At 43.9% G+C, this 13,448-nt stretch overlaps 1 protein-coding gene across 1 annotated transcript in view; it reads left to right on the forward strand.

Moving 5' to 3' along the window:
- The window catches only part of LOC311244479 (rho-related GTP-binding protein RhoA-D-like), a 69,379-nt gene extending 57,920 nt beyond the window's left edge, over positions 1 to 11,459 (forward strand). Inside the window, exons 3-5 of the mRNA XM_084334017.1 lie at positions 1,902 to 2,022; positions 3,450 to 3,580; positions 8,656 to 11,459. Coding sequence (XP_084190143.1) covers positions 1,902 to 2,022; positions 3,450 to 3,580; positions 8,656 to 8,829 — 426 coding nt within the window. The 3' untranslated portion in view covers positions 8,830 to 11,459. The remainder of the gene's footprint in view (positions 1 to 1,901; positions 2,023 to 3,449; positions 3,581 to 8,655) is intronic.
- Positions 11,460 to 13,448: the final 1,989 nt, after the last annotated feature.

Raw genomic sequence — 13,448 nt, forward strand, 5'->3', positions numbered from 1 at the left:
CTTTATTCATTTGCTCAGATTTTTGTACACTTGATCTCAAGAAGGTGCTGAATGTGCTCAGTGGCAATTTTCCACGTCTGGTCAATGTTAGCATGGTGTTATTCACCGTCAAAGATGGAATTCTTTTTATAATTATTTATATTCTCCATTGGTTCATTACAATTTACTCGAGCAGAGTAACATTTCTGATACTGTGAATACATTCCCTGAGGTCCATAGATGTCTCTAGATACACAAGAACATGCAAATTAAACGTGTATTATAAGTTGATAAATCTAGTGATCTATGCAGGAACAATAAAAATGTCAACGAATCTCTTCTCTACACAACATTGTGTAAGCTAAGCAGTGTTGTGTTTAGGGGTGAAGTATTAACCAGAAATCACCACTTTCTCACTGCACTATTTTATACACACAGGCCGACAGTTTCCAGGGAAGGATATTTCTTTACTTGCCTTAAAAGTGAAATACTAATACATGTGACGACTAGTCACAGCTGTAGAATTTAAATGTGGCTAAATATCAGTTGCGCTGCTATGCTTTATAAATGTAAGCGTCCAGTGGTTAATGGGTCGAGCGCCCACTGCTGCCAGACACCGACCCCACAGTTGAAGGACATGCACAAGGCAGAGGAGCGGCTTGCTCCATTTATGGCAGGAATGAAGTGCAGACGACTACATTTATAATTTTTTTTATTCTATTTATTTGTTGGGCTTTTTCTGTATTTTTCACCTGTCCCAATTTTTGTCGTTATGCCAATTCCCTTCCTGGTCGTTGCACACATTGCCCCACTGTTGGCCTGGGGGGGGGTGTAGAAGCGCGCAGGTGTAGGCATCTGTTGGCATCTGTTGGCAACTTCACAACACTTATGAAATAGTTGTATTTTATCGGATGCAAACAAATAAATCATTATATACAGTATGCCATTGGCCACCCTTCTCTCTGCAATGGCCTCTGCATCAGCCATTGAAAAACTGGTCGACCACACTACCCTACGACCTTCTTTTAATTAAACAAGGTTCACAAAAGGTCATTGAAGTACTTAAAGTGCTTGATTTTTGAGAAAGTCGAGGCCTGGAATTCCTTGAAAACAGCAATTTTCTTTTACAAGGTGCTTAAAAAGTAATTGAAATTCAAATCAACCATTCGCATTGAAAGTTGTTCATCCATAATAAAAAGAATTCTGAATCCAGACATTTTAAAACCAAGAAATTGGTAAGCCTAAAATATTGGATCCGATTTTTTTTTTCTATAAAAAAAAAAATCTGCATTTAAAAGTGAATTGTATCCCCCTTTTTTTTATATATATTAATTTTTTGGTGTTTTTTATTGCTACTGGGCAGTCCAGTAGAGAGAGACAGAGGAGGAATGGGAGACAGAGTGGGGGGAAGACATTCGGCAAATAACGACGGGTTCGGGAGTCGAACCCGGGTCGGCCGTGTCGCGGCTATGTGGTTCGCTACTGGGGCGCCCGAATTGTATCCCTTTAAATGCAATTTAAAAAAATAAATTAAATGGTCCTTGGAAAAGTATTCGAAAGCCCTTGAATTTCATTTTGCACCGTCTGTGGGAACCCTGTTTAAAGTCATGTTAATGTTTATGCGTCAGTGTGTATTAACTAGAGCAGGTCGGCAGCAGCAGCACTCTCATGGTCACTGCTAACAGTTTGATGAAGTGCCACAGAGTACACGGCAGCAAGCCACGACTGTAGGGTATTGGCTTTATAGTCCTGGAAGAGGGAGAGGGAGGGAGGGTGGAAGGCAGGGGGCATCATTCTAACACACCATCTGGGCTAATTTGATATCTCCCTCTTTCTCTTCGCGCACTCTATCCTTCTCAAATTATCACTCGTTATCTTTGGTTTGCTAATTATCACTCAATTCTCTCTCTTCTCTCTCCTAGGTGGAGCTTGCGTTGTGGGACACAGCGGGTCAGGAGGACTATGACAGACTGAGGCCCCTCTCCTACCCAGACACGGACGTCATCCTCATGTGCTTCTCCATAGACAGCCCTGACAGTTTAGGTGAGCCTGGAGAGATAATGAGAAAGCGCTGCCCTGTCAAAGTCAAACAACGAGTACACACACAGATCGATTTAAAACACAGAAGGAGGGGACGGTTACAGTTGACAGAGCAGTCGATTACTCCTCATCGCCATGCTTGTCGAGGCCTGTACTGGAGCACAGTCTCCATTTGCTGTACAGGAACACAGTCTCGATTTCCTGCACCGACATCTCAGGTATTCTATATTTAATGTGCGTGTAGAATAAACCGGGGGAGCTACGCCCAACATATTTTAAATCCTGTCCAATCATGCACTGAATGTGCAGAGAAGGGGTAGGTAAGGAGGCGTTGGTTCGGACAAAATGGTGCAAATGAGTCTGATTCTGATTATTTTATTGTCACAGCTTTTCAAGTCTTACTGCTAAGTCTGAAGCCGCATGAGTGAGAGATGCAGTGGAAAATATGACTTTGAAAGTCCGAATTGAGTAGCAATAATTATGCATTTAATAAAGATGGGCCAGAATAGCACGAGAGTAAGCGTCATATTGTAGTGTGTAGTCGAGGATGGGGGTGTATTTGTGTGTGACGGGATTTTATCCATATTTTCTCAAGTTCTTATTGGCTGTGAATGATGTGCTGTGACATGCATTGTTTTTTGGTGAATGCATCACATGACATTTCTATGAAGATACCATAAAAGTATCAAATGTCAATACCCAGCCCTGGAGCTTTAGGATATGTGTGAAATGATGTGCATAATAAATCAGGGTTTTTCTGGTGAAGTGCCTTGTTGAGTTCCTTCAGATGTGTTTTAAAAGGAGTGAACAAGGATGCTTTCAAAGCGTTGGGAGAGCCCCATGGGACTGTATGCCATCACCACATTTTCTGGAAGCAAACGGAGAACCTAATACATGATGTATTACTGGCTAGTTTAAGTGTTCTCTTCATGTCAGACCAACGGCTTCTTCTCTTCATGTCAGACCATGATGTATTACTGGCTAGTTTAAGCGTTCTCTTCATGTCAGACCAACGCCTGTAGAAGCTGTGCCCCGGGGCCGTCTCCATGGTGTTCTGATTAGACCAGGCCACAGCTGGCATTCCTACTGTATCTTGGCATGGCATCTCCTTTGAGGGAAAACAACAGTGCTGATTTTGGCTACCGGGCTAGACCGCCTATCACCCAGGAGTCGATGGCCTTCTCTGTTTATGTCTCGTGAAGGGGGGATGAGAGGAGAGGAAGGGAAGTAGGAAGAGGAGGAGAGGAGGGGGGAGAGGAAGAGAAGTGGGGAGAGGATGAGGGAGGAGAAGAGAGGAGGTGTGAGGATGAGGGAGGAGAGGAGGGGGGGTGGCGGCACAGTCCTTTTGGGGCAAAGCCCAGGAATTCCTACAGAGTAGATTATGATTTGGATATGAATTGACTGAAGCGTTTTGTTGTCTCGTTTTGCAGAGAACATTCCAGAGAAGTGGACGCCCGAAGTGAAGCACTTCTGTCCCAACGTTCCCATTATCCTGGTCGGGAACAAGAAGGACCTGAGGAACGACGAGCACACGCGCAGGGAGCTGGCCAAGATGAAGCAGGTCCGTGTCACTGACCTCACCTCCGTCAGGCCTGTATAGACCTGTTTGTCTGTCTTGTGTCCATCCAGTTTGATGTTAAAGGGCCACTTCACCAAAGAAAACAATGCTGATTTATTTTGCACATAATCTCGCACACACGTCCAAAAACAGTTTTTCACACATTAATTTAGTTTGACAGTTATTGAGAGTGAGTTTGATTTATGTGATGTCATCAGGGATATTTAATCCTTGTTGTGTTAATTACGGCGGCATTAAATGATGTAGGTGGAAAATAATAGCAATACTTTGTCTTAGAGGGGCTGCCACCTTTTAAATGTAACCTCTTAACACTTTCAATGCCCAAAACGTGATAAGATGTTTTATCAGCCCAATGCCTGAATGCCCACAACGACAATTATCGCTTTATTTTTTTATTGGCGATCTTAATTCATATTTCATCAACCGAGTCTCCCGTTGGTATGCAGCCCCTGTAGGAGCTCAGATGTGAAAAAAACGCCCCCTATCGTCTCCCAGATGGTAATGCACCCTTTTGGAATGGACTCAATGAAAATGGATGAGAAAAGAAAAATCCGGAATCCACATTTTACTTCTCAGGCATGTAACCCGAGCCGATCGGATTCATTGTGGAGCCTCAGAACAGCGTGGAATACATAATACAGTATGTAGCGTTGGATCAATAAAAGCGATTGATTTTTGGAATGGCGATCAGGAATTGGAATGATCTTTTTGGAGAACATCTGATCTTGGGTAAGGAATCTATTTTACAAGTCTTGGGATAATCAGAGTTGTATTCGCTGAGATCTCAGCGTTCGCCCTGTGTGTGTGTGTGTGGGCGATCACTTTGAGGAAATCAGAGAATCGATTTTTCAGATTCCAGTATCACGTCTTCGTCTGTTTGGCTCTCCATCCAATTCCTCTGCGTTGTGTCGTTTTAATGGTCCTGACGTCTCCGACACTGGCTGATAAGATCCTTATCTCTCCCCGTTAGTACAATCCGCAAACCATAATAATTCTCCATCTCCGTAAGAATTCGACACTTCGACAACGTGAAATACCTTACAAGGAGAAGCATGGTTTATTTGATGAACAGAAACCTCAGCTCAGATGTTAACAGATTGTATTGTCCTTGAAGAGTCTATTCTAATGATCTTTCGGTGTGTTCAGTCTATTGTCCTTTTGCTATTCAATCCACTGGTCAGGCCTGGTCTTTAGCCTAAAACCCTCCTCGCGTTAGCCGAAGCTAATGATGATGTGTCATTCTTCCCCCCCCCCCCCCCCCCCCCCCTTCGTGATGAGAGGAGAGAGAGTCTCTTCTGGTTTCTTCCCTCTTAGTCTCAGTCAAATTTTTAGTCTGCCCTACACCCGGAAACACCGTTCTGGTTGTCATGCGACGTGCTGTCATGACAACTGCTAACCTTTCACACATTAAAGGGGAGATGAAGCAGTGAACAATGTGATCCTAGTTTGTTTGTTGTGTACCTTGTGTAAGACAATGCTACCTAGCCAGCAGGCTGAATGCTCCGCGACGCTGGTTGAAGTGGAGCTAGGTAGCCAGCAGGCTGAATGCTCCGCGACGCTGGTTGAAGTGGAGCTAGGTAGCCAGCAGGCTGAATGCTCCGTGACACTGAACTGCCTGGGCCGGTCTGTCTGTTGAAGACCGAGGGAACCGCGTCCGGCTTCAGCTGATTAGTGGTCTTCTGGACAAACCTCCCGCCCCCAACAACATAATCCGAGGTAATGAAGTGTTCGCTGCAGATCCTCCTTCCCTGTCCAACAGGCTGGTCGCGCCGCCTGAGTGCAGCCAGCCTGAGCCAACGTGCCAACAACACTGTTTTTTTCACTGGTAGTTTGTGGAAATTAACCAACTTTCCTCTCTTTCACACGGTAAAATTAGTTTGAACGGCCAGGAGCAATACAAAAAGAACCACTGCGGTCCCGTTGTTTTGTAGGCAACATTTTATTTACTGACTGACCCATTCACTATAGGCAGCTAACCAGCAGTGTATACACCAAACCAACACTGTGACGTCAGCAACAAAATGGCGCCGCCCATGTTCATAAATGCTACATAAATGGACATTACAAATCGTTTTTTCTTAGAAACGCCTTATTTTTATAACGTGATTTTTTTTTTCTGTGGTTTATCTAAATACGAATTTGATGCTATGACTATGTGTTTATCGCTATGCTTCATCTCCACTTTAAAATGCAGTTTCTACTGTTTCATTAAGATGAACCTCTCTCCCTCCTGCTCTGGGCCTACAGTACACTCGCTCTTATCAATTTGTTCTTACAAGGAATGTCAACATTCGGCTGGCTGCTAAACATTCTGCTGGCTACTGCCTCTGAACCGCTTCTTCTATCACCGTCTTCTAAGGCAAACCATGCACATTTCGATCTCTCTGACCCGGCACCGTTTTAGCTGTGGTCATCTCCCCCCAATCTATAAATCACATACATTGAATAAACCCCGTTTCTCTCGATACGTACACATAATATACTATCGATAATCTATCTTTATTTGAAAACGATTCATAAATAGGCCGAAAAATGACATTTATTCTAGAATATTCCAGTAAAGGGCGATTATCATGGAATATTTATATTTTCCTTAAACGAGGGCTTTTCAAAATGCTATAAAACGAAAACGAACCGATAAAAAAACAATCCGCTTCGACAATGTTGACTGGAAAACGAGTCATTGATAAGCGACGGGCAGATTAGACACATAGCCATAATTTAAAACATAGATTAGGCGTTATTAACGCTAACATTGAAGTGGATGGTGGGCATTCAAGCGGTAAATCAAGATTAAGCTTGGGCTCATAAAGTGTTAACACATTGGGGACGAAGCATGGATATATCCGGCTTTTGAATCCATGTGTTGTGGACAGAATCACGGAGATATCCGTGGGAAGTTGTTATTGCTTTTATTCCATTTTAATAACCTGTTCAAGGTCGCCGAGCTGCACTGCAGATCTTCCCTACTCTATGAATTCGACAATGTGCAATACCGGCCAGATCCTCTTAGGGGCGCTACTGCAATGTGCCCTGTGGGCGAACGGATCGGTCTCTTTGTTGTCTTTCAACAAAGATTTGAGTAGCACGATTTTGGATCTGCAGCCTGTAGCTTGGATTACGTTTCGAATCGCAGATTTCACCATGCAATAAGGAGATTTATCATCAGCCAATGGACATATCGATCTACCAGATGGCGATCAATAACGGGGAAATGCTCGGGGGGATCCCACCGGCTCATGGTAAGATCTTTTTCACGTAAATTACAGCCCGATCAGAGCTTGCTATGATACTCAACCAGCCGACCAGCGTATGTGGCTAGTTAGACAAACATGGTTATTGGTAATCGTCCCCCGCCCCCCCCCCCCCCTTTCTGCCATTGGATATAACGTTAGCAGCTATTAGCTCTATAACTAGCCTTCCAGAAAATATACTAGCCCAAATCCGCTATAAAGCTTATATTCACCGCGCTATAAAATGAGAGCCTATTTATGCATTTTTTTTTCTTTAAGCCATTTTGAAGGGACATTTTATGCACTCAATTGACAATGAGAATGGACAGATAGCAATACTATAAAGTATAGATTTAGCTGTACAAAAAGCCACACGTTTGTTTACAAAAGCTGGTCCTCAACCATTATATTAGACGGGCCCCAATGGCCGCGAAAGTGTTAACAGGCACCCTGAAAAGTGGCCATTTTTATTTTTGTTTTTGTTTTTGAGGACTGCATACTTTTTTTGCAAACAAATACTATACTTTATACTTATAGCACATGCATAAGCCTGGTCTCTTTTGAAAGATAACATTCTGAAGTGTCTGATACAATAAAGAGAGATGCTAATGATATAGAGTAACATAGGTTGCATAGGTTGCTCCTTCAAAGCTTGCCTCAAAACCCACCTGTTCTCCCTTGCCTTCAACCCCCCCACCCATAACCCCCCTCCAACCCGATTGATGTCTGTCTCCTGTCGCTCTGTCTTTTTGTGCTATCTCATGCCGTCTTCCCCTGTTCCCCCCATGGTCTCATGTTCCTTTTGTTTTTGTTTCTTTGTGTTTTGTTTCTTTGTTTTGACTATGTTGCTAACTACTGTTAGCGACTTCGGGTCATTGAGAAGCGCTATATAAATAAAATGAATTATTATTATAGGTCTGAACTTTTGTAGAAAAACGTTTTTCTGTAGTAGTTGGAATATCCAAAAATAGTATATCGAAAAAAATTGGTATAAGCTGCAAAACACCCCGAGTCCATAGGCTGAAGTCTTATGTAGTACATGAGTGATTAGGAGCGATTTTGGTAAACTGTGTGTAAAAAAAAAAAAAAAGCTCACCAGGATTCCATTCATTCTGACTTCAATTCATTCTGCGTTTTTTTTTCTCTTCCTGTTTTCGCTCGGGACTTTTCACCTACATCCCTGATTCGATCATTGGAAAGCCACACTCATTGGCTACAACCCTGTCCAATAATCTTCAGGATCTGCAAATGATTGACGGAGCTAGAGCCCTGCGAGTCCGGGGTGGTAATCTGACTTTGCCGTGTACAATGGCGCACGCCTCGCATATCTGCATGTAACCCGAGAACCGCTGAATGGATTTGGTCGAGGCATTCGAACGGCAACAAATAGGGCTTTAATTCTATATATATTGTATAAAAATAAATGCAGACCCGAGCCGCCAGACGCTCGCAAAGTCGTGTGTCGCGCCGGTGGGCAAATCGTCCTAAAGAGGGCCCGGGGCCTATCCGTTGCACGTTATGTGGTTAATTGAGCTGTAATTGACACAACCCAAGGATTCAATGTCCCAGATGATGTCACTGGTGGCCATATTCAAACTCATTCACTTTCAATAACTGAATGAATGTGTGAAAAAACTGTTTTGGGATGAGTGAGATTATGTGTGAAATAAATCAGCATTGTTTTGTGCCCCTTAAGACGCATTTCATCTGCTTTCTGTGGTCGTTCAGCGACAGTTGCTAGGTAGGCTCTGGGAAGGTGCACAACTGTCAACATCTCACCGCCACCTAACCAGTTGTTTGTTGTTTGTTACGTTAACCCTTTAGGAGCCAGTGAAGCCAGAGGAGGCCAAAGACATGGCCAGCCGCATCTATGCCTTCGGCTACATGGAATGCTCGGCCAAGACCAAGGACGGCGTACGGGAGGTGTTTGAAATGGCCACCAGAGCGGCACTGCAGGTCCGCAAGCGCAAGAAGAGGGGCGGCTGCCTGCTGCTGTGAAGGGGAGGGGCTGGCAGGCCAAACCACCGATTGGCAAACTGACGGGAGGGCCCCCCCGCAGAGCAACCTTAAAGAAACCTTTAAACCAACGGCTTCCTTGGACTATATTTACAACGTACACACACAGATTCACATATGCTCGCACACACTCCAGATACATATATGCCACAAGCGAATATGAAAAGACTCTTGACGCACCTGTTTAAAAGCAAAACAAATCAGCCTTTCTTTTTTTACTTTCTGTTTCCTTTGTACTCACACATTGTCCTGTTCTGCTCTTGCGTTTGCTGTCTTTCTCCACCAGCATACCAGCCTGTTTGTGGGAGGGGCCAGCCTCCTCCTCTTTGTATGTATGTATGTATGAATGTACTGTATGTTTGTATTTATATGTGCATATACTTTACATATAGGTATCCCCCCCCCCTGTCACCCTTCCACTGCCTCTGTGCTCTGTTTACAGAGAAGGATCAAGTAACTCCGACTCGGCTTACTGGCACGGCAGATATTCTCACATGATTCCGTTACGTTTGGTTTCATACAGGTCCAAAATTAGAGTACCTAATAATGAAAACAATTGCTTCAACCCTCACGAGTTGTCCCATCTCCAATGTACATCATATTTAGTTGCTTTTTATGACTAATGTATACGCTGAAATTCCCATTTCACGAGAGTGCTGAGTTGGCAAATCTCTCTGTATCTAGTTCCCCCCCAAGCTCTCTCCGTTGATCTACAGGATCGTACATCCAGGGCCTATTCACACAGAATTAATGCATTCACTGAAACCTACAAGGCAGAAAACGGCAAGGGCTATTGATGTGCGTGTGTGTGGAGAGGCTTATGGAATGCACCTTGCTCCGTCTCGCCTATGGTGAGAACATACACTGGCACAAGAAACACAGTGGGCTATTGTCGAAAACACAATAGTCCCAGTCACACACACGGGCTGCTGAGACAGACAGGCCAGTGACCAGGCTCAGCCGACGCCTTCCTGTCGCAGGGCCAGCTCCTCTGTGGGAGTCCTGGGTGGTTGATTCAGACCCATTATTATGCAGTCGTGATGCAAGATTACTCTGTACACTGTTCATTGAAAAGTGAGCGCACACACGGTCATCTGTGGGTTACTACTGTACTACAGCAACGTTGGCGTTCACACAGTGATCTGTGGGTTACTACTGTAGTTCGTGTTCACACTGATCTGTGGGTTACTACTGTAGTTCGCGTTCACACAGTGATCTGTGGGTTACTACTGTAGTTCGCGTTCAGTGATCTGTGGGTTACTACTGTAGTTCGCGTTCACACAGTGATCTGTGGGTTACTACTGTAGTTCGCGTTCACAGTGATCTGTGGGTTACTACTGTAGTTCTCGTTCACAGTGATCTGTGGGTTACTACTGTAGTTCGCGTTCACAGTGATCTGTGGGTTACTACTGTAGTTCGCGTTCACACAGTGATCTGTGGGTTACTACTGTAGTTCGCGTTCACACAGTGATCTGTGGGTTACTACTGTAGTTCGCGTTCACACAGTGATCTGTGGGTTACTACTGTAGTTCGCGTTCACACAGTGATCTGTGGGTTACTACTGTAGTTCACGTTCACACAGTGATCTGTGGGTTACTACTGTAGTTTGCGTTCACACAGTGATCTGTGGGTTACTACTGTAGTTTGCGTTCACACAGTGATCTGTGGGTTACTACTGTAGTTCGCGTTCACACAGTGATCTGTGGGTTACTACTGTAGTTCGCGTTCACACAGTGATCTGTGGGTTACTACTGTAGTTCGCGTTCACAGTGATCTGTGGGTTACTACTGTAGTTCGTGTTCACAGTGATCTGTGGGTTACTACTGTAGTTCGTGTTCACACGGTGATCTGTGGGTTACTACTGTAGTTCGCGTTCACAGTGATCTGTGGGTTACTACTGTTCTACAGCAACGTTGGCGTTCACACATACTGGACGGGGACCCACACTGTACACACGGAACCAGATTGTCGGCTCTGGAACACCAAACGCCAAAATTGATAGATGCCTTGGTTACTTGGGGTACAGGGATTTATTGATTTATGAGTAATGGCCTTTTGACACCACAGACCAAATCAGCCAATATGTAAATGTTTCTGCATTCCTTTGAAATGTGAAAATTAGGACATGTGAGAATAAAAGCCAAATGTCCACTGAGACGGTCCAAAATGGTCATTGGACTTTCTCTTTACAATGAGCCCAGTGGAGGCAATATGACGGAAGGTCTCTTTCCTCTGCTTTCACACCAGGGTTGATGGTCGGCACATGTTCCACGTCAACCTTGTCGTAACCCCCCCCCCCCCCCTAAACTCTCCCTCCCCAAGCTCTAGACCCCATGGAAGATATCCGGGTAGGTTTACGAGAGGAGACCTCCGCCTAGCCCATCGCAGCGGACTAAGCTGCAGACACACTTGTCCATTGTTTTCAGATGCACTGAGGTCAAGAGGGCAGCAGGCCAGAGCCTCCATCTGCAATGTCTGTAATGTCCCCCAGAATAACATGAGGTCGGGATAAAACGCTGATTGTGATGACGCTTTAGAAACAGGACCAGGGGAGGTGTTGATGTCTGGATGAGACCAACGTGTTAATAAAGTATTTTTGAAATGCTAAGTAATCCTGCGTTATGCTGTTCATGTTTGCTACAAAACCATGCAAAGGAAGAAAATGGTGATTTAAAGCTGCAGTAGGCAACTTTGGAGAACGCCCATTGTTTTTTACCCTGTTCCCAAGTCTCAAAACTAAGACCACCATCGCATTCCTTGTCAAATTCCAAAAATGTGCAAAACCACCTGCTGATCAGAGGCTGGGAAATATATTTTATTAAAATACATTTAGCTTAAAGCTGCAGGAGTCTCAGGGATTCTGTGGGAAACCTGTGTTGCGTTGAAAGATTATGCAGAGCTTGCTCCATTTCAGCTGGGCAGGTAAAGTCACTCTTGCTGCTTTCTCCAGTTGCCTACTGCAGCTTTAAAGTTTGTTGTGTGACAGAGATAAAAGTCGGTACAGTGAAGCCTGCAACTGTTCCCAATGTATTCATAAACATGTTGACACTAGATCCAGTTCACAGGTGCATCATCTTCTGTTGCATTTGAACCGGGGATGTATTGGAGGGTAAAACCCACTTAACTATGTTTTTAAACTGATAACCTTTTATGGGTTCATAGTGTACTGTACAATAAATACAATAGTGTACTGTAATAGTAAGTTGTATCAGACGGATGTAAGAATATGTTAATTAAAATGATGTTCTCTGTTCTTATCCATGTCCCCTGTTAACAACTGGATGTTAACAATTATATAAAAATAAATAAATAGTATTTTCTGTACATAAGGACAGGGCTCCAGCATAAAATAGAGAATACGTAGAAAGGAAACAATACTTTATTTGGTCCAGCTCATGACACACCGTAAGACAGATGATTTAACAATTACACTCCATATTGTAAACATGACGGACTACATTTATCCTTCATTCAAGTTCATCTCATTGTTTCCCAAATACAGTACATATATGTATAGTGGGAAGGTCAGTGGCCATAGAAAACCTCAGGAGAACCACTCTTGGGAATTCAGTCCCACCAACGTTAAAGGGGAATACCACCCATTTTTAAGAATTCACATGATATTCCAGTGCCCCAGTACAGCTCAGTCAGTATTTGTGCACACACGTCCCTCTATCCTAAAGTAAAAAAAAAAAAAAAAAAGGATAATTGAATGTACGATATAATTTGGGAATGGAACATTGACTTTGTGGAGCCATAACATCTGAACTTCTCACACCAACATGAGATTATAGTTTTGCATAAAAGGTCTAAACCAGAATTTAAACCTCATTTGAGTTGTCGAGCTCGCAACATTTTCTGGGCCCACAAATCTGGTACAGCCACCAGGCGGCAACTAATCTCTAACTACAGGGCTGATTTGGATGAGACGTCGCTGATGATGACAGCAGGCCAGGAACCTGGGCCCTCATTCATCAACGTGTCTTACGCACAGATATGTGCTTAAGCTGTGCGTACGACCATTTCTAAGCAAAGAGTGGGATTCATCAATTTCAACTTGAACTTGACTTTGTGCTTATGTGTACGCACAGCTCTGAGCATGCTTAGCTGACGCCCAGTGGTAGAATATCGTTACTACGGCATAAGCGCTCCTCAGTACATGCATTCGTTTCAACGCGGAAATAAAGACACTGGCGCGTGTTCTGTATGACCCCCGTAATTCATTATAGTTCATTGTGAAATAGCGATATTAGTGTAATTATTGTCAAACCCTAAATAGCATGTGGAATAGGTCTTTCTCTCCGAATGAATGCAGGTTTATATATATAGCGTTATCGGGTGCACTGACTGCGCTCGCAGGAACTGTTTTCAGAGATAGCATCAGATAGGGATGAATGAATGAATGAGGGGCAGTCTAATTGCAGAGAGAACATAATATTAACTAGAGTCCACTACCCGAGACACCTCCTTCATTTGTACCGCAATTTGGGACCCAAATTGGAGCTATGAGCTTAAAAGCTTTTCCGTGCTTATTTGAGAAGGTCCAGCTGCAGAGCCGGAGAGACAGACAGACAGATAGACACTGTTCCACAGTGTGTGTG

Source organism: Notolepis coatsorum, assembly GCF_963971535.1.
Source record: "Notolepis coatsorum genome assembly, chromosome: 17".
Classification (NCBI taxonomy): domain Eukaryota; kingdom Metazoa; phylum Chordata; class Actinopteri; order Aulopiformes; family Paralepididae; genus Notolepis; species Notolepis coatsorum.